Genomic DNA, 25,730 nt, shown 5'->3' on the forward strand with positions numbered 1-25,730 from the left:
TGCAATAGACAAAATATGTACTCACGCTAACACGCACACGCATTAAATAAATAGCGCCCCCACTCCCCACACATGTGACGTCACACAAGTACAAGGAGCGAGTGCAGCGTCGGAGCAAGGCTCCAGTCGCATGACATCAAGCACAAAGCCACATAACGATCATGTCATCGCGTCACTCTAGTGAGTTGTAATAACTATTTCAAATGAAACTTTCCACTTGGCGCGGTCACGCAAGACTAAAACTAATTCTTGGGGGGGGGGGCAGTTTTGGATTTAAAACGCAGGAGCCACTCTCGTCTTTGGTGCCAGATGCTCTCGGGATGAGCGGGAACGACGCAGACCGAGGCAGGCCAACCCTCCAGAACCGGTAAACACTTTTGGTTTGGTTTGGTTTTAGCCGCTTCGTCCTGCACTTAGAACGCACTGGGCACACGAGGCTCACGCAAGCGCTGTTACGTCGAAGCGAGAAAAGTTACCGGGCGCTCAAATGCCGCTTTGGGTCTGCGGTGGAGGCGACAGCAAAAATAGCAATAACAAAGGGCTCGGAACACACGGACGGCAGCTCTGGAAATTGTTGATTTGCTTTTCTTCGCTGCATTAGTTTGCAGAAAATGAAAAATGCCAACATAACACACTCGCCGCCTTTTTATTAGGTACACCTGACCCGCATAATCCAAAACTATCAGCGGCAGAGTGTGATTGTTTCAATGTTGGGGTGCACATCTTCAAAAGGTCGCTTCGTGAGAAGCAACCGCATTGGCAAAGGCCTTTTATCAAATTCAGATGGAAGTTCGTTAAAATAAGTACAATAAAAAGTTGCAAATGGGCAGCGAGCGCATCGACAGTCGTATCAAGTGATAGGTAATCTTAATCTTGCCCAATGTACAATTGCTTTGCCCCCTTTTGCCTGCGGTTTGTCGAGTTGCCATTTTACTAACCATCATGTTGTAGTTGCCGAAAAATAAGAACTTTGTACACTTAAATGTTTTGATAGCATCGTATGAACCAAGTTAAAAAAACACAACTTTGCAAATTGCATGATAAATAACAAAATAAAAATGACCCCCCCAAAAAAATATATGTCTAGCCCGAGCCACAATTGTCGAAGCAGCAAATGAAGCAAGAAGGTTGGCAAACGCTACTATTGTCTTCAGACCATTTTTAGTCCAGCCATTCCATAAATCATCCCTCAGACACATTATTGGATTTGGTTGTGCCTCGAAGACTAAAACAGCGACAAACATATGTGCGCCACGTTTAAATCAATATTGGAGGATTATAAATTATTCTTGAAACAGCAAATGGAATTTGGGTTGCGAGTTTGCTGAATTCACGCTCAACATTGCCAAGTGCATTTGGGGCATTGCCTGATACACCCAGCAAATGGGACTCTTTCTTTTTTCTCCTTCCTTCCTTCCTTCCTTCCTTCCTTCCTTCCTTCCTTCCTTCCTTCCTTCCTTCCTTCCTTCCTTCCTTCCTTCCTTCCTTCCTTCCTTCCTTCCTTCCTTCCTTCCTTCCTTCCTTCCTTCCTTCCTTCCTTCCTTCCTTCCTTCCTTCCTTCCTTCCTTCCTTCCTTCCTTCCTTCCCAGTATGTATTTTGTATTGAATACAGAGCAGCCAATGGGGGGGGGGTGTAGGGTAATTGCCTCATTCTCTTTAGAGACAGTGTTGTATTAAGAGTAATTTCCTGTGTGCAGAAGCGTAATTTCTGTTTTAATAGTCGGTAATAACAGTGTTTTGTCTCCTAATTGGACCCAAGTTGACAGCATCACGAAGCGCAGGCACAACTTGGGTGCATTGCTCTCGCCCGCCCCCACACTTAATCTCCTTAAGGCTGTCAAGCGTGCAAATATATTTGGGCACAGGCATGGGCGTAACCCAAGGAAGCGTCGGCGCCACGCTTGACGAATGAGTTTGGATGCGCGCATTCTAAAAGGAGCTGGTTCAGTGCCATTTTCGGGTTGCCCGGGCAAGCCCTTGCCCCGCAAGCGGCTTCGACGATGTCAAAGCCGGGCAGACCCGTGCTCGATGGCATTTGTTTGCATTTGGCGAGGCTTGCGGACGACTCGGGCGCCAAGTTGGCCCGAAAGGGCAAAATGTCATTTTGGTATTTGCGCCTTTGTCACAAATTTGGTCGGCAAATAGCCTGTCGAAGAGGAACATGGAACGTGACATGAGCCTCTGCCACTCTTCTGTAGAGCAAACTAGATCCAGACACCTTGGCCCCATGGCGGCCTTTCAAGGGAGCATTTCATGAGCAAGTTTATCATCGCAATCAGACGTATTTTGAGCGCTAAAAACGAGCCGTCGAGACTTCTTTGCGTTGGTGACATGCCGTGAAGCATTAGGAATGGGATTCAATTCTGCCTTGGTGTATGCGGTCGTTGTCGAAAAGCCAATGACCACCGGCTTCGCTCCTTTGCGGTCGACACGGATTGTTTTCACCGATCCGTTGCAACAAGACCAAAGGGAGACACAATGACAAATGCGTGAGATGTCACTCAGCAGACAAGTGGCAGAATATGCCCGCCCACCGGCGCTGCTCAGCACACATGAGAGAAGTCAGCTAAGAATAGGCTGCTACTACAAAGCGCTGTCACTCTGGATTGGAAGAGTGTGCCGAGAAGGGGGCTGGCGGCTCGTGACACCTAAGCTTCACCCACCCCTTTATCAACACAGATACTGTATGCTGCCGGCAGCTCCCACAAAGCCTTTGAACCTTTTCGCTCAGACTTTGTTTTCATCGGATTGGAGAGCTGGGGGGTATTCCAGAAAGCAGGTTCAACATACTCTGAGTCTATCCCGAACTCTGAGTTGACTTACTCTGAGATGGGAGCAGTGTTCCCTCTAATTTTTCAAGTGTCTGTACAAACACACAACGCTCCCTGTGCACACTGTGGACCACTGTGTGCAACACCAGATTAAATAAATAAATAAATAGAATTATTTGAATGAATAAATGAATAAGCGGCCGAAATGAGTTTTCTCCGCAGGATGTCCGGGCTCTCCCTTAGAGATAGGGTGAGAAGTTCGGTCATCCGGGAGAGACTCGGAGTAGAGTCGCTACTCCTCCACGTTGAGAGGAGCCAGATGAGGTGGCTCGGGCATCTCATCAGGATGCCTCCTGGACGCCTCCCTGGAGAGGTGTTCCGGGCATGTCCCACCGGTAGGAGACCCCGGGGACGACCCAGGACGCGCTGGAGAGACTATGTCTCTCAGCTGGCCTGGGAACGCCTTGGGATCCCCCGGGATGAGTTAGATGAAGTGGCTGGGGAGAGGGAAGTCTGGGAGTCCCTCCTGAAGGTGCTGCCCCCGCGACCCGACCCCGGATAAGCGGAAGAAGATGGATGGATGGATGGATGGATAAATGAATAAATGAATGAATAAAAAAATAAAAATAAAAAAAACCACAACACAATACAATATTGTCAATGAGAACTTTAACTTGCTCTGGGTCGGATTTTGTTTTGTATGATAGCTCGTTCCTTTTCTGTCTGTCTTTTATGTTCTCGCAATGATGTACTGATCTCCTGTCTTGAGTCTTTGTACAATTCCAACAGCTTTCAAATGACATTTCTGCTGAATGTGACGCTTGAGGTAGTCCAATTTCCATTCTTTCCATATTTTTGCCTCCGTAAACTCGCCCGCCACTTTGGCTTCACTGCATGTTTTGCAGAGGAGACCGTTCTCATTCAAAAAAGAGAAAATCTCACTCAGTTTCACCATTTCCTCTTGTACTTGCACACACTCCGACAGCCATTCAATCTTAAAAGAACTGCCGCATCTCTTATTTATTTTTGCTTGGCGAGTGGATGTGTCGTTGCTCATTCGTTTTCCCATGATTAGCTAATTTAGCATTTGCATCTCTTGACTCCGCCGCACTGTCGTTAGCTAACCTGCGCGTCACGGATGGGCAGGCCACATGTTCAGGCACTGTCTATCCCAGGGGTGGGCAAACTTTTTGACTCGCGGGCCGAACTGGGTTCTAAATTTGGACCAGAGGGCCGAACCAGGAGCAGATGGACGTAGTGTTTGTGTGAAGTAATATAATCGACCTGTAAAGGTCATTGGATAAAAGATTTTGGCCTATAGTAGGTAGTAAAGCATGGATATTCCAAAAAGTTTTTTTGAAAACAAATGCATTTATTAACAGCATTAGTCAGCAAAATCACTAAAAAACTGCTATCAGTGATTCTCATAAAATACGACACTGTTATTATGAATATCACTTCAGTGCCTGCAGGTCAGATTAATGCAGTGCTTCTCAATTATTTTCTGTTACGCCCCCCCTAGCAAGAAGAAAACTATTCGCGCCCCCCCTCCCCACCGTGACTATCCTAACTTGTCTTGTAAGTCGTAAAATGTTGCACTGTCGCAAACGTGACAGAAGTAACAATGAGAGCGCCACTGCCGCCTGATGTAGTAGATGCGCAATTACACTTTATTCTAGTACTGCCAAAAAAAAAGCCTGTTCCCCAGGGTCACACGCGCCCCCCCAGGTACAGCACCGCGCCCCCCCACTATTTGAGAAGCACTGGATTAATGAAAGATGTTTATTTTATGAGATCACATCAAACGGCAAACATTCTGACCAAATATATCATCTTGAAGAATCGGTGAAAGCATACATCCAAATAAAGTAATTAAAACGGCAACACGGTGAGGGGTATCTGAAAATCAGAGCAGAGTTTTAACTCACAAACACCTGGTAACAGAGGTGAGGAAACGGGAAACACTTCTTTAAAGTAAGCCTTAAGAACTTTACAGGTTAAGATTAGTCGCAAACAGGTCGTGCATCAATGTCCTTGAGCAATCCTGCATTGTTTGAAAATGAGAATGGTCGCTAGTTTCAATCCCTGCTATGTGTACAAATCATATTCAAAATGCATTTTTTTACAACAAACTTGAGAGCCTCCTCTTCATTTTCAGTGGGAACAGTGTTGTTGGTCTCCCTTTTTTGCTAGTGCGTCATAGTCTGGAGTAAAATTTGTTGTGGCAATTCTTAGGAGCGAGCCGAGGTGTTGGTCCGTTTACCTCGATCTGTGACGGGTTGATGTTGATGTGGCTGAACGTCACGTCGCGTACGTCGAGCCAAATTGGCCACTCTTTTTCAAACACTCGGCGCTGTGTCCACCTTGCTTTTCCTTGGGCGACTCATTTTAATAGAAGGATTCCAGGGGAAGGTTTTTGGGTGGCTTTAGCGTAAAACTGTATCTGAAAGCTCACCGCGCAAATTACAAGAATGCTGTCGTCACAGCCCACGCTCTAAATTCGGGACTGATACAAATAGAGCGCGAGTGCGCCATGTCCGTACTACTGAGTACGTACACGCACTTGTGAGTGTGCACCGAGCTTTCTGACACGGCTTCCGGTAGTAAATGCGCGGGCGAGCGGTTCCCCATCTACTGGGGAAACGCAGTCATTGCAGGCAAAATTACCCCCAAAAAATTCCAATAATACAATTTATTCAGGGTTGGCGGGCCGGATTAAACGGTCCCGTGGGCCGGATGTGGCCCGCGGGCCGTAGTTTACCTACTCCTGGTCTATCCTATGATTGGCTATGTCGTGTAAGCGAACCATATCATTGGCTGGACACCTGTCAATTACTGATTTTTCACTACAAAAAGGCACTGAAAGAAAATAATTCGTCCACTTGATTATATTAGATTAGATTACGTCTAACATTCGATATTAATCATTCAGTTTAAGATGAATTTTATTTTGTGCGCAGCATGGAGTTTCTTGTGCGCAGAGACTGTGCGACCAGCGCGCAATTGCGCAGCTGCGCAGCTTAGAGGGAACACTGGATGGGAGACTCTCAGTATTCGGTTCCAGAAAAGCTGATCTGAGTTAGTTCAATCAACTCTGAGTATGTTAACCTGGAGTTACGTGCGTGCACAACCACTATAAAAAGCCATCATCAATGGAGCCCCGATACCACGTGTCACCATGACAACTGAGGAAAAACGGATCACCTTATTTTACCACGATGGAGTTGGAGGTCCTTATGCAGGCCTATGGCAAGTACGAATATATTTTTTCGCCACAAATCTAATACGGCTACAGCAGCGAAGGACAGGAGAGACGTCATGGGATTAATCGTTAGAATCGTTAGAATCAATCTTTATTTGCCAAGTTTGAGCATGCCAGACAAGGAAGTTGACTCCGGTAGATCTCGGCCACTGTACAACATTTAGGTACGTAGCTCACAACATTCAGGACAACATGTGCAAAAATTGACAATTATTCTCAAACATCCCCTGATCTTAAACTCCCAGGAGGGCAAGGAAAAACTCTAAACTCTTACTAGGGGAAATGAGAACCCTTGAGAAGAGACCACAGGTGGGAGGATCCCACTTCCAGGATGGCCAGGCTGCAATGGATGCAGAGAGGACACATAGTACAGGGCTCTGTAACTCCGTAGTAGTTCGAACAGACTGCGACCTGGGTCAGAAGGGTCTGTAGAGATGGTACTTGCACGTTTCCTGGTCCTGGACAGGTACAAGTCCTGGATAGATGGGAGGTTGGTCCCGATTATCTTTTCTGCAGTCCTGATTGTCCGTTGCAGTGTGTGTTTGTCTTGTTTGGAGGCCGATCCAAACCAGACAGTGATGGAGGTGCAGAGGATAGACTGGATGATGGCAGTATAGAAGGTCTTCAGCAGGTTGAACTTACTGAGCTGTCTCAGAAAGTACAGCCTCTGCTGGGCCTTCTTCCAGACAGAGTCTGTTTCCTGCCCGAGTCAATAATTAAGTTTGAATAAGATCGTATCACAACCTACAGTTATTAGGGGTGTAACGATCGATACACATCGACTAATCGATATAATGCTCTACGATTTGTTGGCATCGATGCTAAACGTAAACATCGATCTATATCGCCCGTTTTTGACCTCGGACATTAGACGCAACTTCATTTTGAAATCCAGTTCATTGTTGCTTGCTTCCTCTTTCCGGGAGCAGTGCGTGGCGTGTTGTGTTGTGAGCAGAGCAGGCACGTGAAAGGGGAGCCGACAACTATGCGGCTCCTGGGCTGGTGCTATGGCTAGTGTCCAATAAGACGAGGAAATTCGCTCCCCTTTGGGCTTCAAGTCATTCGTTTGGAAGCACTTTGTAATTTCCTAAATAAAGAGTTTGCAGTACCTTGTTGATTTTGCGTACGAATTGTTATAAATCAGGATATTGTTCTATATCGATCGTAGGGCACTATATTGTGATGTATCGTGAATGAATCACAGCAGGCTTTAAGATATCGGCAAATATCGTATCGTGATTCTTTGTATCAAAATGATATTGTATCGTGACAAAACCCGCGATTTACACCCCTAATAGTTATGAATTTAAAGGAATGAAATCTGATTTTCATTTAGGTCAAGTCAAGTCAAGTTTATTTGTATAGCCCTAAATCACAAGCAGTGCAATCCAACATGAGAAAAAGGGATTTAGAAGCAGCTCAAAATGAAATAAGTCATGTTTTGCTAGACTGTGATTGCACCTCAGTTTAATTTAATTATTTTAAATGGACTTAGACTATTAAACAAAGTCAATATTCATTCGAACTAAAATATTAATTCATCCATCCATCCATCTTCTTCCGCTTATCCGGGGTCGGGTCGCGGGGGCAGCAGCTTCAGGAGGGACTCCCAGACTTCCCTCTCCCCAGCCACTTCATCTAGCTCATCCCGGGGGATCCCAAGGCGTTCCCAGGCCAGCTGAGAGACATAGTCTCTCCAGCGCGTCCTGGGTCGTCCCCGGGGTTTCTTACCGGTGGGACATGCCCGGAACACCTCTCCAGGGAGGCGTCCAGGAGGCATCCTGATGAGATGCCCGAGCCACCTCATCTGGCTCCTCTCAACGTGGAGGAGCAGCGACTCTACTCCGAGTCTCTCCCGGATGACCGAACTTCTCACCCTATCTCTAAGGGAGAGCCCGGACATCCTGCGGAGAAAACTCATTTCGGGCGCTTGTATCCGGGATCTCGTTCTTTCGGTCACGACCCATAGCTCGTGACCATAGGTGAGGGTAGGAGCGTAAATCGACCGGTAAATTGAGAGCTTCGCCTTTTGGCTCAGCTCTCTCTTTACCACGACGGACCGGTACAAAGTCCGCATTACTGCCGACGCTGCACATCCGCCTGTCGATCTCGCGCTCCATCCTCCCCTCACTCGTGAACAAGACCCCAAGATACTTAAACTCCTCCACTTGGGACAGGATCTCATCCCCGATCCGGAGAGGGCATTCCACCCTTTTCCGATCGAGGACCATGGACTCGGATTTGGAGGTGCTGACCCTCATCCCGACCGCTTCACACTCGGCTGCGAACCGCTCCAGTGAGAGCTGGAGATCACGGCCTGAAGAAGCCAACAGCACCACGTCGTCTGCAAAAAGCAGAGACGCGATGCTGAGGTCCCCAAACCGAACACCCTCAACGCCTCGGCTGCGCCTAGAAATTCTGTCCATAAAAACTATACCAATTTTTATGATTTCTTTTTTATGAATTTTATGAAGTCCCAATGATCATAGGGAGGCAATGGGTCCCATTTTTATAGTCTTTGGTATGGTCTTAACTAGGCTGGATGTAATTTTTTTTGTTGGCGTTGATTTCTCCGACTGCCCACAAACGCACCACCGCTCTCCGTGCGCGCACGGGAAAGAGGCGTGCGGACGTGAAAAAGGCGGCTCTGTATGGGAGAGACGTTGAAGAGGAATAAAAACACCCTTGGAAACCAAAACTTGGTGATTTCAAGTTTCATTTCGAGGGACATTTGTCACGTCTCGTCCCCAGTTTTGCTATGTGTCTAGGTTGCCATAGTTTCTGTTCGCATCGCCCTTCCCTTCCTGTGTCACCTCAATCAATGTAACGTGTTTTGTATTTAAGTCCTGTCTGCCCCTCGCTCACCGTCGGATCATTGCATGTGTTACTGTCATGATGTCTGTTTGCTTTCTGTTCCTGTCTTTGGTAATGTCACCCTTGTCTTTTTGTTCTTTTTGTCGGTCAGTCCTGTTGTTGGTTTTGTTTTCTAAAAAAAAAAAAAATTTTTTTTTAAAAAAATCAAAAAAATTTTGTACCCATGTATAATGCGCACCCCAGATTTTACGACAATAAATTCGTTAAATTTTGCGCACTATACACGGAAAAAACCGGTATGTCTTCTTTATTGATTTAGTGTAGGTATAATTATATGCTTAAAATATTTCTTTTATTGCTTTTATATGTGAATATACTTGTCTGCTTATGTACTTTATTCAATGAGGTTTGAGCATATCTGTTTTTGTAGCGAGGCAGGACTTTTTGTATTTCGAACTCATTTCTTCACCTCCTTGTTTTAAAACTTACCTATCACGGTAATACATTTTACTGTTTTACGTTTTACTCATTGAGTTGCGGTCTATATAAAGTGGAACAGCAATGCTTTTATCTGAATTCTTTGTTTTGATAGCCTCACAGGTCCCTCTTTTCTACTCGTTCTGAGGTGCGGCTCAGAGCAAGCCGTTTTTGTCTAAATTTCAGCGATATGAAATTTCTGTCACAATAATGCGATCAGCGCGGTCCAGTTGCGCGGTCGGCGACGCGCTACGTTTGCGCGTTTGGCGGTGCGCTGCAGTTGCGCGAGCTGACAAAATTAAGCTCCCTGCGCACTTAGGTCCACTTGAATTTTGGAAAGTACATCAGCAGTTTAAAAATATTTTCTAAATTTCAGCGACGGCTCTGTCACAATAATGCAACCAGCGCGGTGCAGTTGCGCGGTCGGCGGCTGTGCGCTGCAGTTGCGCGATCGGACAAAAATGCGCAAATGAAAAATTGCTTAGAAAAGTCTTGGAACGGATTAAAAAAAATCCATTATTTGTGATGGGAAAAATAGATTCGGAATTCGACCGATTCGCTTCTCGAACCGCCTTCTGGAACGGATTGTGGTCGAAAACCGAGGCTTGACTGTATTATATTCACCTTGGTAGCCCACCAAGCAGGAATATTTTTTTAACAAAACTGTTGGAATTGAGTGATGAAATTAAGGGTTTTGGGGTTGCTATACTGCCAAAATCCAGTAGTTTCCAGGGAGCTTTTCCCCATGAGCCCCCTCTGGGGCGTTGCCCCTGGCCCCCTGCGGGCCCCAATGGGGGCCTGTGAGCCCTGTGGACCCCAATAGGTACCTGTGGCCCCGGCAGACCCCAATGAGGGCATATGGCCCCTGGCCCACTGCGGCCCCCATTGGGGGGCCTACCTCCCCTGGCCCCCTGCGGCAAGTTCACTGTGTGATCAAGTCAAGCTCAATTTCAAACAATCCTGCTTCACCGGTGCAATAAATGCTAACGCTCACAAATCACACAATGGGACGAAAACCGTTTCCGCTATGGTTTCTTTGGTGCGCTTTCAGTTCTTTTTAATTTTCCCTTTTAATTTACTTTGTTTCATGATGGAAAATGTTTTGTCAAATTTTGTGTTTGTTATTTCTAGACTGAACTGTATTCATCAAGTGGAAATGACAGCGTAGCAGAATGCCAGTCAAATCTGGGCACAGGCTGCAAAACACGCCCGGTTGCCCGCTCGTCCAGTAGGTGATTGCCTTTGAAATCGCAATCATGATGAGAGAAAACAAAAGATATTTCTAAACTCATTCGACACACATAAGCATGTAGACATTCTTCATAATTGAAAAAAAGGGAAGCATAAGAATCTGCCTCTTCCTGTTGATGTGCTTGCTCATCGAATGGAATGGAATCTAATCGAATAGAATCGACATCCCGTGTCACCCACAAACCTTTGAAGGGGACAATTTATTCAGGCACGTGCCGCCTTAAACGGATCACCTTTGACTTGATTACATCTACCTCGAACGTAGAGCGCAAGTTCTTCAAAACAAGCGCCGCTGGCGCACGCCCCTTCCCAGAAGCTAACCTGATTAGCCACCGGCTATTGATGGGCCAATATAGGCGCACGCGTGGAAGGAGAAAAGTGGCGCTTTAACTGGAATGTAAACATGAGCGCCGTGTTTCTTACTGCCTGATCAGCGGTCCAAATTTTGCAAGACAGAAGATAAAATGGGGTGGTCATTCGTCAGAATTCTTTGACATTTGCGTGCAACTCGATGAATTTGCCGCACAGCAACGTTTTTCACTTTTCACTCCCTGCAGGTGTAAGGGCCAGGTGTTCCAATACTTTTGCCCAGAAACCATTGTTGGGGCTCCAATGTTAGCGTTCGGCCGAAAATCCTTCTTACCATATCAAAGATGGAATGTCACTGTAAAAACATTTGCCATGTGGTGCCAAAAAACGCAAAGAATTTTGCAGATATTACAAACGCTATTTCCAGTCATCTACTTTGAACCTTAGAGACGCCTGCTCCTCTCGTGGCTGATCTATGCCGCAACGTAGCGATTCCTATATGATTTCCAAATGCATGCGCTCGCTATGCAGTGGCGTCATGATTTTCTCTGCAGAATTTACCGTTGATGACTCGCCGACGCTAAATTGTTCTTCCAAAACGACTTCTGTTGTACTATAGCACTTTGTCTTCTTTGCTAATCAACATTTTGTCTTAGCTTAGCATAGTTAGCATGCTTTCCGACCCCTTCCCATTCTACTCATCGTTCTTTTTGATGAAAAAAAAACTTCCGTCTGCTGTGGCTCAAGTTTTTGTGATGACATTGTATTTGCATCTTTCACGTCTTCTGATTTTAACATTGCAATCTATGAGGTTTGGCTTCAATAGAATAAAAACAAAGACAGTAACTGGAAGAAAAATTATGATAGTTGTGCTGCTTGGCTGGTTGGTTCCCAGCCAATCATTCCCTATTTTTAATCCGCCCTGTAGCCCACAGTTTGTCGTGGTAGCAGATAACGCAGAAACAGATACGGAACCCAGAACATTCCGTCACTTCAGTGCGGCCCGGACGGCTGTCGGCGGTATAGCTTCCTGCCGCCCCGCCCGTGTGAAGAAACGGTGCTTGTACTCCGGCGGGAAACGCTCACATTCATCAAGATGACGAGACCCCGAACCCTAGCATCCTGATTTTGGACAGGTTCAAAGGGATTTGCTCAGGGTTTTGCCTTGGCTCAGCCTGGCCCATCCCTTTAGACCAGTGGTCACCAAACTACGGCCCGCGGGCCGGATACGGCCCACAGGACCGTTTAATCCGGCCCGCCAACCCTGAACAAATTGTATTATTAAACTTTTTTTGTGTGGTCATTTTGCCTGCAATGACTGCGTTTCCCCAGTAGATGGGGAAGCGCTCGCCTGCGCATTTACTACCGGAAGCCGTGTCAGAAAGCTCGGTGCACACTCACAAGTGCGTGTACGTACTCAGTAGTACGGACATGGCGCACTCGCGCTCTATTTGTATCAGTCCCGAATTTAGAGCGTGGGCTGTGACGACAGCATTCTTGTAATTCGCGTGCTGAGCTTTCAGATGCAGTTTTGCGCTAAAGCCACCCACAAACCTTCCCCTGGAATCCTCCCATTAAAATGAGTCGCCCAAGGAAAAGCAAGAAGGACCCAGTGCCGAGCGTTTAAAAGAGAGTGGCCAATTTGGCTCGACGTACGCGACGTGACGTTCAGCCACATGAACGTCAACATCAACCCGTCACAGATCGAGGTAAACGGACCAACACCTCGGATCTCGCCTAAGAATTGCCACAACAAATTTTCCAGACTATGACGCACTAGCAAACTTTAACAAAAAAGACAGCGGTGTCTACAAGCCTACTTGAACCTACAAAAGGATTATAAGGAAGGAACACAAGAACTTTAAGAGACTGCTCATATGTGTCAGAGAGATTCTGCTCTGACAACTGAGCTGAACTTTTATCTGTTAAGATAAAAAGACAGAAAGTTAATGTTCCATGGCTTTTTTTTCTATGATGAACCCAGAGAGAGTTATTTAGTTATTTATTTCCTGTTTTTTCTGTGAAGAACTCAGAGAGGGTTATTTAGTTATTGTTTATTTCATTAATAGTGTTATTATTTGTTTCCTGACTTTTTTTCTGTAAAGAACCTGGAAAGGGTTTTTAAATACCGTTTTTTTCCGTGTATAATGCGCCCCCATGTATAATACGCACCCTAAAAATGGCATGTTGATGCTGGAAAAAAGCCTGTACCCATGTATAATACGCACCCAATTTAAAAATGCGTCACACACGCAGGGAGGCAATGGGTCCCATTTTTATAGTCTTTGGTATGGTCTTAACTAGGCCGGATGTAATTTTTTTTGTTGGCGTTGATTTCTCCGACTGCCCATAAAGGCACCACCGCGATCAGTGCGGACGTGAAAAAGGCGGCTCTGTATGGGAGAGATGTTGAAGAGGAATAAAAACACCCTTGAAAACCAAAACTTGCCCCTCGTCGTGACTCAGAGCCGCAACAAATGTTTCGGATTTGTGTAGGGTACATTGTGACAGCAAACGAGCAGGTGATCGAGCAAGCGTCTGATACGAGAGCATTGCGTTCGTATGGAGCGTGTTTGAAGTGAACAGCAGAGACGAAAGGAACAAGGCAAAGTGTTGTGAAATAAAATATTACCTGTAATACGCATTTTGTTATTTGCAGTTATACTGCCTCAGTATGACGTCCGGTCCGCGAAGGAGATTAAAAAACAAACAATATTTGACAATAACACACCATCAAGGATTGCACCATCGCATCAAACGATGTGTCGTCAATTATGAATTTTACTGACTAAGTGTGTTGGGCAGGATGGCTGAATGCGATGCGCGATTGACAACAAACAAGAAGAAAGGTGATTTCAAGTTTTATTTCGAGGGAGATTTGTCATGTCTCGTCCCCAGTTTTGCTATGTGTCTGGGTTGCCATAGTTTCTGTTCGCGTCGCCCTTCCCTTCCTGTGTCACCTCAATCAATGTAACGTGTTTTGTATTTAAGTCCTGTCTGCCCCTCGCTCACCATCGGATCATTGCATGTGTTACTGTCATGATGTCTGTTTGGTAATTTGGTAATGTCACCCTGTCTTTTTGTTCCACGTCTTTGTCGGTCAGTCCTGTTGTTGGTTTTGTTGTACCATGATTTTCTTAAAAAATATATATATATATATATTTTTTTTAAATTGTACCCATGTATAATGCGCACCCCAGATTTTAGGACAATAAATTAGTTAAATTTCGCGCATTATACACGGAAAAAAAACGGTAACCGTTATTTGGTTATGTGTAGCTTTCTGGAAAACAATAAAAAATTTTAAGCTCCCCTACGATCGTCACACTTTTTCTGTTAGAGAAGGGAAAAGTTATGTGGCCCTCACAGGAAAAAGTTTGGGGACCCCTGCTTTAGACAATGTCACAAGAGAGCAACTTGAGTGCATTCTCTTTGGAGAGCAGCCAAACACAGAAAAACGGCAATTGTGACGTGATCAAGTTTGTTGCACGGGAGGAGAAAGACATCAAGTCACGTACACCCCATCATAAAAAATGCTTCGACACCACCGCATCACATCTCACGGGACCGGTGCGACAAAGCAAAAGTGGAGCGGTAGGCCACGGCGAGGTTGACATACACGCCGGCGCAGTGAAAGCGGGAAGCCCGCCGTACTTTGCGCGACGTGCCACACAAATCACAGTCACGGCCGCATTTAGACGCTCAGGCCGACAAGTCAAGTGGGAGGGGGCCAAGAGGTCACTGGGTTGACGGAAACATCCATCTCGCTAACTCCCTCAAGGCGCAATCAACCCAATGGAGAGCCAAGAGGCCTGATGCGATTAGCTGACTGATAAGCCAGCCACCCACTCGCACGTCCGACAGCGCACGTGGCCCCATTCAAACGGTGGCCTTGGTTTCACGTGTGGCTGAGTGGGCGGCATGATTCACAGGGCCCTTTTGGGAGTTCAACTTCCTCTTTAGCGCACTGCAAGCCCAGAGCGCATTTATGGCGCACAAATCGATTGCAGCAAAGTGGCGGGAAGTGACGAGCACAACACGCTTTAGCTTTTCTCCCTCCACACTTTCGCTTTGCCCAAGAGGCGCTCCTAATACCCCCCCCCCCCCCCCCCCCCACACACACACACACACACATACACTCGCACGGTTGTGTTTGCACACTACCATGACCTAACTAATGCGTCTGTTTAATTCTGCCATCCAAGTTGGGTCACTTGCGATGAGTGAACATAAAGTCCATGGGACATGGGGAAATAAGCAACTACTGGCAGCCTCTCTTTCCCAGGAATGTGACTGAAGAGTTGGCCGTCCGTTGGGTAAACGTTGTCCGTTGAGGCAAAGCGGCGGCAGCTGCGCAAGCCACGCTAAACTCTGAGGCAACTGATTACCGTTTTTTTCCATGTATAATGCGCCCCCATGTATAATACGCACCCTAAAAATGGCATGTTGATGCTGGAAAAAGGCCTGTACCCATGTATAATACGCACCCAAATTTTGACTCCTACTTAAGTCCGTAAAAGTAAAATTATTTCAGAAAAAATATCATCTTTGGGAACAACCGGATGTTATTCTGCCGGTCAGTATCACTGCGCATGCACTAGCTAGCAAACTCGATAGCGAAGAAATGTTTCGGATTTGTGTAGGGTACATTGTGACAGCAAACAAGCAAGTGATCGAGCAAGTGTCTGATACGAGAGCATTGTGTTCGTATGGAGTAGGGGTGTAAATCGCGGGTTTTGTCACGATACGATATAATATCGATATAAAGAACTACGATACGATATTTGCCGATATCTTAAAGCCTGCTGCGATTCATTCACGATATATCGCGATATAGTGCTCTACGATCGATTTTTTTATTTTTTTTTAATAAAAAATATAGAACAATATCCTGATTTATAACAATTCATACGCAAAATCAACAAGGTACTGCAAACTCTTTATTTAGGAAATGACAAGAGTATTGTAGTATACAAATTGCTTACTTTAACACTGAACTTTGATGTCGTGTTTTTTCTTTAAATGTGCGGCGAGATTTGTGCTCCCTGAATATTTGATCACCGCATGGCAGGATTTACAAACTGCACGTGTCTTGTCCGTTGAGCCATCTTTTCTTTGGAATCCAAAGTGCTTCCAAACGAATGACTTGAAGCCTAAAGGGGAGCAAATTTCCTCGTCTTTTTGGACACTAGCCATAGCACCAGCCCAGGAGCCGCGTACTAGTTGTCGCCTCCCCTTTCACGTGCCTGCTCTGCTCACAACACAACAACGCCGGGCGCACTGCTCCCGGAAAGAGGAAGCAAGCAACAATGAACTGGATTTCAAAATAAAGTCGCGTCCAATGTCCGAGGTCAAACACGGCGATATAAATCGATGTTTAGCTTTAGCATCGATGCCAATAAATCGTAGAGCATTATATCGATTAATCGATGTGTATCGATGTCTCGTTACACCCCTAGTATGGAGCGCGTTTGAAGTGAACAGCAGAGAAGAAAGCGCATCTGTAATGCCGGCCTCCGTATCATATCCGGATTAAAAAAAAAAAAGAAAAAGGTTATTTTTTTGTTTTTTTTTATACCCATGTATAATGCGCACTCCAGTTTCTAGGACAATAAATTAGTTAAATTTTGCGCATTGGATATGGAAAAAAACGGTATTTTTGCAAACATTACACAAGAGGCGAAACAAAGCTGTCAATTGCGCTGAGGGCCAGTGAGGCCTTCCTATTGGCCCTCAGCAGTTTGGAAAGCGCAGAGATGGAAATTAGTGTTTGATCTCTGAACCGTTTTGCCACAGTGACAGTCCCATTTCAATTTCCAAATTTTTTTTCTAAGCAAATAAGGTTAAGCAACAGAAAGCCAACAACGTGTGTTTGAAAGTACGTCGGCTGCTAAACGGCTGCGCGGCTGCGACCTCTTGCCTTGACCCAGCAGCCACCGCCCACTTTGAGCTCGTTCACATGCTGGCTGGCAGCACATGGCCGCATCATGTCCGACACCCACGTTCGCCAGATGTGACCCCAATAGACAACAAAACAAATCAATAATGCGCCCAGCAGCGAAGGAGGAGGCGACGGCGGCGAGAAAACGACAACAAGGTCATGACCGAGTGTACGCGTGCATCCTCGCAGAGAATTACTGCTTTTGGACTTGAGATGGCGGGTTAAGCGCCGCTCATGTCCTTTTCTTTGCCAAACAGGAAATGGGAGCAATTTGCCTCAAAGCGGTTGTTGTTAATGCCCGTCACTAAACATTTGGCTTTGTCTCATGCTCAGCAACATGATCAGTCAAGTTCTTTGTTCTTATTCTTTCTTTATTTATTTCTTTATTATGCAAGGAAGACCAAAGATTCGAGGAGGTCAAATTACTCAATATATAATGGCCAGAACTGCCAGCCACAGTGAGCGTTTTTGGCCCAAAGCGCATTGTTTGGGCAAAATGCGATCCACTACAGCGGGGCTTTGCCAACCTTTTGGAAACTGAGAGCTTCTTCTTGCATACGTTACTCGTGTTCATGAAAACATTGTCAAATCGAAATGAAGCCAAAGACCCGGTAGAAAGATAGCGGCCCACCGACTAAATATTGCCTGTGACATATTTTGCAAACACGGCAGAGCAGACGCCGTTGGACAGCCAAGAGTCAAAGTCCCATTCCAACAAGCAAGAGCACCGGCCGGCGGAGCGACCAAATTAGGCCATGACGGCAGTGGCCGAGCGGCAGCCGAGCTTACGTGGTTGTTACATATGACGACGGGGAAGCCATTGATCACCAACACGCACCTTGTATCGCCTCAATGTGAAAGCACAAGTGTTTCTCTCTCATTCAACTCTCTGCTGCTCTTGCTATGAATTTAACAGGACATATCTGGTGACATTTATTTTAGTCGTTGGGAGGGGGTTGGGGGGCATTTTAAACTCCAAAGTCCATGTGTACTATGGTGGGTAGTTTTTTTATTTGTGGAAAAAAAAAGCTTTGGAGGGGGCTCTTGGCCTTTTCACGTTCACTTGACAAAAACGGTTTTGCATGTTTGCTTTAGTGACCATTCATTTCATGAACATCTGATGGAAAACAAAGCTTTGCCATTCATAGACTATTTCAACTTGTTTTTTTATAGTTATCATAGTGAATGGGCTTGACTTGATCCCCCTACACGTGTTCAGTGTTGTCATTAGCAAGTGCCAACGCAAATTGTCCGATAATACATGCATACAATACATAATACAATGTCTTGTATTCTCGTGCTCAGCAACATTTCGCGCGTTCACTCAAGGTGAGTGAGTGTCGCGTATGTTTTACTCACACAAAGAGCGTATGTTTTACTCACACAAACAAAGAGCTTCTTTGCAAACAATTTAGTTCAAAACACATCGCTTAAGTTGAGTGTCCATCACTTGAAAAAGTCCAAGGTAAATGAAACAATGTGAAAATGAATAGGTGGCTCACAAAAGTTTGTTTGAGCCAAAAATTGGGAAATCATTTTCAGCTGAAGCACATCTGCAGTGCTGAAACACCCACACACACACACACACAGCAAGCAGCTGAATAGAACGAGGCCAAAAACTTAATGACAAAAGTTGATTCGCTCCATAAACGCTACGTCGACTGACCATTCAAAACATTCAGTCGGCAGCAACCTTGAAAGTTTGCAAAAACAAACGAACCAAAGCAGCAGCCCGAAACGCCAAAAGCATCACAGCCACATGCAAACACTCAATGTCTTCTGGAAAAAGATAAACTGTAAAACCAAGATAGCACTCTCGCCGCCAAATTGCTCAGAGTTTATCCTGAAAACGTGGCTGTCGTTTGCTTGTTAGTGACAAATGGAAACCGCACCAACGTGACAACAAGGACATGTTGCAACACACCCTAATCATCCTGCTTGCCGAACTCCAGTGGCAGCCAACGGCTGCCCCGCTTCCTGTGTTCATATCTGAGCCATCGTGTCATATAGTATGCTGCACGGACGGTGACGACGTCCCGCATTATTCATCGGGGCTTTGTCTTTCTTGATCGTATATGAATTTTTCATCCACAAAGGAAAAAGCCTTAAATACTTATTAGGCCCGTTGGCACTCACACAACTCGGCCGGGGAAGGATGTTTTGAGACACAAGTGCCATTCTTCTCGTGGCACATTACTCGTCTTTTGATGAGGCTGCTCCTCCGTCGAGACGAGGATCACGAAAAAAGCCAAAGAAAAAGCAAATCTCATCCCCTCTAAACTTCATTCTGCACATACATGACGACGACGTGGCAACTGGGGTTGATCCGATGCCCGTCAGCGCCAGAGGTAATCAGCCAATGCTTCCTATGGCTCATTCCTCTGTACGGGCCATTAGGGAAGCGGACAGATGCTATCTGAGGTCTCGCTACCATGCCGTCGCACATTTTCAAGCCTTTGTTTCGAATGTTCAAACAAACCACAGCTGAGATTTGGTGGAGGGGGATAAGTCTCAACTACATGCATCTGTCCACCCTCAAAAGACCAGAACAGAATGAAATTTGAAACGTTTTGGTCAAGAATGTTTCCACGTTCAAGGTGTTTTTTGCAGAAGCGTTTCAGATTTGGTCCGTTCTACCGCTTCACACTCTTGCCGGGATGGAAATGGAACGGCTCCGGCTGACAATGGCCTCTTGAGTAGAGAGCAGCTGAGCAGCCGGCGAAGCTTTCTTCAATGTGGCTGTAGCACGCTTCCTCCTTCCACTTACGTGACACTGGCAATGTATGCTCTGTGTGTATCCAGGTTGTGCGGCCGGCCTAAATAAGCCCCCTCCTCCAATGAGGTGAATTTGCCACCCCCTTTGAAAACGGCATGTCGCGGCTCTTCCTGCTTTCCACGATACTCCTGGTCCCCGGCAGCATCCAGGTGGGTCAACGGACCCGGAGTCCGTGCCATTCTGTTAGCCAGCTGTTGATTTCAACCATGTTGACCTTTTTGCATGCAACTAAGCTGCATCAGAGCGAGAAGGCTTTCTTGCTTTTGTGGTCGCTAATAGGATTTCATTTTGGTGACTATAAAAGCGCAAGGCTCTCTCAACAGTATGGCATATGTGCTCATCACTTGACCCCCCTCCCCCCGCCATATAGATGTCTCCCCCCGTCATCATGGATAAGCTGCACGAGAGCTGGAAGTTGTACATGGACGAGTGTGAGCACAACAACAGCCAAGCCCCGCCGAGCACCGGTGAGCAATGACAACAAAATATCGCCGTCGTACTGTCATCTATGTGTGCCAACAGCTGCGGCCATCTGGGCTATCTCGCATCTTTGTTATTCTCGCCTGTAGTGCCAGTGTGCAACAGAACTTTTGACAAGTACGCCTGCTGGCCCGACGGAGTGCCCAACACGACGGTGGGCGTATCGTGCCCGTGGTATCTGCCCTGGTACCACAAAGGTACGAGCGACGGCAATGTGGCGAAACCAGCCGGAGTACTTTGAACTAAGTGTATGCTTTGGGAGCGCAGTTCAGCACGGCGCGGTGTACCAGGAGTGCGACACTAACGGCCGCTGGCTAACGACGAAGAACACCAGCGAGTGCGACTCCAATGGGCCCGCTCAGGTAAGTGCAAGCTTGGCGGCATGGCCGCCAGCGCTCATTCTGAATCCTTCTACTTCGGGATTAGTGTCAGACCAAGACAAATGAAAAGAATGACAAAAACTGACATGATTGTGTCGGTATTTGCAGCAGTACTACGGGCAGATCCGGATTATGTACACCGTGGGCTACTCGCTCTCACTGGTGGCTCTGGTTTTGGCTTTGAGCATTCTCATTTTCTTCAGGTAATGTTCAGCAGCCCTGATGAGAGTGAGCAAAAACGAATGAAAGATGGACGCATGTAAAGTAGAACAAGTCCACCGATGTGACCCGACAGGAAGCTACACTGCATGAGGAATAACATCCACATGAACCTGTTTGCATCCTTCATCCTGAGAGCCTTGTCCATCCTCATCAAAGACGCGCTGATGGAGGCCAACATCACGTCGCAGGACCTGAGTCAGGCGCAGGAGCAGGGCTTCTCCCGGACCTCTGCATCACTCGTAGACCTGCTGCTCAACAATGAGGTCAGTCCCGACAATCTTCACGAGCGGCCTATGAAATGGGCAAATGCTCCCATGTCACCAAGGGTGTGCCAAGCTCCGGTGTGCAGTTGTCTGCTGTGACGATTGCTGGCGATTTAACGACACTGCACTCTGGCCCGGCAGATAACGGTCAGTTGTCGCGTGGCTGCCGTTATGATGCAATACAGCATCTTGGCCAACAGTTACTGGCTCCTGGTGGAAGGCATCTACCTCCACAACCTGCTAGTCATTGCTGTCTTTACAGAGAGGAATTACTTCCAGATCTACCTGTGCATTGGCTGGGGTAAGCTGAACCCAAACCGGAGAAGTCTGACGCGTAATCGTGCTCAAAATCATGTCGCAATCATTTCTTTTCAGGTACGCCATTGTTATTCCTCGTTCCCTGGGTGATTGCTAAGTACCTCTATGAGAATCACGAGTAAGTTTCGGCGCATTGTCGTTTGTGCTTTGTGGTCTTTTGAAGCGACACTACAATAGATTCCTAGAAAGGAAAAGAAAAGTAAAGCAAAGTAAAACAAGCCAAGGTAAAGCTTCATCCATCCATCCATCCATTTTCGGAATTGCCTTATCCTCACCTCGTTCAGATAAATTAAATTGGAACAGAGAACTCAAAGCTCAAAACTCAACTCAATTATGAGCTTTGCAGCTAAGCATTCAAAACGACCCCAACTAAAGACAATCCCAACAAGACCAAGATAAAGGAATCAAACAAAAACAGATTCGGCTAATTTTAATGGCACAAAGATGAGTTGACTATGCAAAACTAACTTCAACTAAGCCAAACAAAGAGGTTTCAATCAAACAATGTATTCCTCTTGACAAAACTACGATGAACTAAAGTCAAATCAAACTTCGCAAGGTTTCAGCCACTCAGTGGGCTATCTTTGAGAAGCTTAACTAAATCTGTAAAATCAATCATTTAGACATGAATGGAAAGAGTGCCACAGTCGTAAGTTTAGCTCAAATGATGGAGAATAACAAGCAAAACACTAACGGGATGGCAGGCGAGCAGATTGTCTTGCTCCCAAACAAAGTCAATGTTGACGATAAATCTAACGCCTCATTAGAGCGCTCTACACACTCACAAGCAGCCAAATATGGCAATTATGTTAAAGCACTTTGGGAGGCATGGCAGGCACCTCATTCAGATCTCACGCAACATTTAGGCGAGCGAACAAGGGCCGCGTGAGCGCTGATCATGCCGTGGCTCTTTTCCAGGTGCTGGGGCCAGAATATCAACATGAACTACTGGTGGATCATCCGTTCGCCCATACTGCTGGCGGTTGTGGTAATTCTCGTGCGCAACCTCCAAAGTCGCACACAACTGGAAGCGCAGCCATGAGACACATTATGCATTTTCACCAATGCTTGGAAAACGGCAAATTGGAAACAAAGAATTTGCACATCGCGATGAAAAGTGTGCCATAGCAACAAGGAAACCATTTGTCCAAACTGATCAATCACATTTTGCGTATCTTCAGCACTCCCCTTCGACAATCAACAACTATATATAAATACAGAGTGTCCAAAAAATTGTGATTTTTTTCAAAGAGTTGTAGTGGAAAATCCCGACGACGATTTCTTCAAGTTTGCCCTTGGGAGAAAAATAATTTTTCCTCAAAGGTCATCGGCGAGCGTTTATGTACGTAAGTGCCATTTGTCACGACTCTCATGTCAGGCTCGTCAGAAACACGCACGCGTGCGCACACACGTCTCGCTATTTTTCCACGCATTAATCAGGTCGTTAAGTGGGCTGTATCGCACAGGAATTCCTGTGTTTGCTTTGACGCGGCGACCAGCGGCCCAGCTCCCATTTCAGTGCTTCCCCCTTGATCCCAATCCCGTCGTGCGTTACCAGAGACCGATGCCTTATGTTTGTTTGATCAATGACTCCATAGGCAGCACTGCCCAGAAACCATTGAAGCCGCGCTATGTGTGGCGCTAACAAGTTACTCTACGCAGTAAACAGGTCACATCGCAAGAAATTAGAGAGCGTGCGCAAATGACGCTTGACTTTGTGACAGTGCAGGAGGGACATTTGCAGAAACAAACACGCGGCATAATGTGTTCCTCACGCACTGTGCGTATCTCGCGCAGATCAACTTCCTGATCTTCATCCACATCATCCAAATCCTGGTGTCCAAACTGAGAGCGCATCAAATGAGATACAGCGACTACAAGTTCAGGTGAGCACCAATTGGAAGGCACTTTGGAAAAGCTTGCACGTGACCGTGTGGTGCTCCTCCATCGCAGGTTGGCCAAGTCAACCCTCACCCTCATCCCTCTGCTGGGCATCCACCAGGTGGTTTTTATTTACGTCACGGACGAGGCCACAGAGACCGCCATCGGTTTGCGTCTCACCAAGCTGGTCATTGACCTCTTCTTCTCCTCATTCCAGGTACGCTAGCACCTCAGAGTGGGGAGTGGGTTATGATTAGGCCAAAATCCCGACCAGATGTGGATGGATCTCAAGTTGACATTTCATTGATGAATGTCCGTGTTGTCTCTCTAGGGCCTCCTGGTGGCCATTTTGTACTGCTTTGTCAACAAAGAAGTGAGTTATCCCCGCTCCGTCCTCGACACGTCCCGTTTTGGCACCCTGGCTAACGCGCACGTACGCAGGTTCAGTCGGAGGTGACCAAGAAGTGGAAGCGCTGGAAACTGGGCCGAAACATCAAGGAGGAATACCGCCATACGTACAGCAACACGCCCAACACCAAGACGGCCATCCTGCTCAACCATGTGGCCCAGCGGCCACCCCAGCTCACCGAAGCTTACGCCAAGCCGCCCACGCCCGTCTGCAACCCCGAAGAGTGGCACGCCCTGGTGGCCAACGGCAAAGCGGCGGCAGGCCAGCACCAGGCCGCGCTCACCCCGGTGGAGGACGTGGGCCTTGTGGACAATTATAAGAGCGAGCAGGCCGAGAGCGGCCACTGAAGCAAAGCGGGCGGGCGCACGCACACTGAGCACGGCACGCCCCGCCACGCCAAAGAATAGCACGACCACAACGCTGAAACCTCACACGGCCACTCGTCAATGGAGCCACCACTTTTGTTTGGAGTAGGCAAACGTGAAAACACACAAAACGACCGACTTCACTCAAAATTCCTTCAAATGCGCCCTTGCAAGTGATTGACTTCCTGTATCTTCCAACCAGGGTATGAGCCAAAGTCTTATTTAAAGGCCTCTGTGATCAAGTTGAAGACCTCGCCTTCAGTAATGTGTTCAGTAATGAACACTGGGCGGGCCATGCCCACCCAATCATTTGTTGATATTGTGGAATTAACACCAAGATCTACTTGAGATATACTAATAAAATAATTCACTTGGCTTTTTTTAGGTCTTTTGAACTGTTTCAAGGATAATTGAGGAAAACATAAATCCATATGAGGACTTTCTTTAAGGATCCTCAGAGACCCAAATGATACTCTCACAAATGTAAAATCCTAAAAAAAAAACGTTCACGATGTCGTATGCTCTGTTCATTTTCAAAATCAATGTTTTTTTAAGATACGGCTAAGAAGGCAAAACCCTCCAAAAGGTCTCGTCAAACAAGGAGTACAAACACGTACACACACCTAGCATTGCAATGTCAAACGTGTGATGCAACCACCAAATGGGCTAACATGGCAAGGATCATTCAGAAACATATTTCTTAAGGATCCACAGACACCCTGTCTAATGCTGAAAATGTTGAACTGCCTTGGAATAAAAAATCTTTCAAAACATCTTCAAATGACGAACATGTAGCCACCTAGCATTGCAATAATGTGTTATTAGGACACAAGGATGAATACGGGGTTTTCTTGAGGATCCACTGACACTCTTGTCTTGTGCTAGAACCTCACGAGAAGAGAGACATGCCTCCAAAATGTCTCTCAAAATTAGAAATGCTAAACCGTTGATGCAACGCAACCAGAAAATTGCAATTGCAAGTATGCCTGTTTTAACGCCTGATATGTTCAATCTGCCGAGAATGCAACGCTAACATGTAGCCGGCTAGCATTGTAACGTCGAATGGCAGGAAACGGGCTCGACATGAAATTGGGGAGTGGGCTCAGAGTGTGCAGCGGTAGTTTTCTGATTCTCTTTGGTGCACACTGAAACGGTTGGTTTGGTGTCATCCTACAGACCTTGGCCGAGGGCGGTCGGTGCACAAGGACCGGCTCCCGTCGTGCAAAGGCTACTCGTAGACAAGACATACGGACGGCCTCGCGGGCATTTTCCGACACGTTTAAGTTTGTGTGCCAACTGCTCTGCTTGTGTCGTGTTGCATATGAATTTATCACGTGCCACAATCACATGTTGGGGGCACCTTTGGCATGGCTTGCTGCTGTGTGCTCTTGTGGACAGATTCGGTATTACAAGGTACGCCGTGGGGTCAACGCCCGCCCGCTGTTGGAAGACGCGTAAGCGTCAGTAAGCAGAAATCGGCGTCGCGTGCCGTCCGTCACTTTTGCGGGTCAACGTGTCCTTGGAAAGCAGATGGATAAAGAAGCTGTGACCTGACCTGGATGTTCTTCTTGGGTGGCCTTTTTTCAAAGTGGTTCTACGATGTGAATGTATTCTCCAAGATGTTTCTCTTCAACGTGTACAGTTTATTTGCTGTGAATGCTCAGGTGTAAACAGTTGATCGTGCTTGTATGTATATATTGTGTCCGAAATGGTGGAAGAAGAATAAATCGCAGAGTCAAATGATTTTTTTTGGGCTGTGGGTATCTCCTTGTCTGAATGTGAAAATAAAGACGAGGATGCGCGGGCGCACG

The 25,730-nt window shown here is 46.5% G+C and overlaps 1 protein-coding gene across 2 annotated transcripts; it reads left to right on the forward strand.

Moving 5' to 3' along the window:
* The first annotated feature begins 83 nt into the window (after nucleotides 1-83).
* On the forward strand, nucleotides 84-25,662 carry gcgra (glucagon receptor a). 2 transcript variants are annotated; one of them, XM_061304044.1, is made up of 15 exons: nucleotides 84-180; nucleotides 266-367; nucleotides 19,628-19,750; nucleotides 19,972-20,068; nucleotides 20,171-20,278; nucleotides 20,349-20,443; nucleotides 20,570-20,664; nucleotides 20,757-20,946; nucleotides 21,088-21,247; nucleotides 21,322-21,382; nucleotides 22,183-22,252; nucleotides 23,062-23,150; nucleotides 23,218-23,362; nucleotides 23,477-23,518; nucleotides 23,587-25,662. In XM_061304044.1, exons 3-15 carry the CDS (start codon nucleotides 19,697-19,699, stop codon nucleotides 23,899-23,901), a joined length of 1,521 nt encoding a protein of 506 aa, XP_061160028.1. In that variant the 5' UTR covers nucleotides 84-180; nucleotides 266-367; nucleotides 19,628-19,696; the 3' UTR covers nucleotides 23,902-25,662. The 2 variants fall into 2 exon arrangements, with proteins under 2 accessions (XP_061160028.1, XP_061160029.1); XM_061304045.1 differs by lacking the exons at nucleotides 84-180; nucleotides 266-367 and adding an exon at nucleotides 16,846-16,981.
* The last annotated feature ends 68 nt before the right edge of the window (nucleotides 25,663-25,730 follow it).

Source organism: Syngnathus typhle, linkage group LG17 (genome assembly GCF_033458585.1).
Source record: "Syngnathus typhle isolate RoL2023-S1 ecotype Sweden linkage group LG17, RoL_Styp_1.0, whole genome shotgun sequence".
In the NCBI taxonomy this organism is placed as follows: domain Eukaryota; kingdom Metazoa; phylum Chordata; class Actinopteri; order Syngnathiformes; family Syngnathidae; genus Syngnathus; species Syngnathus typhle.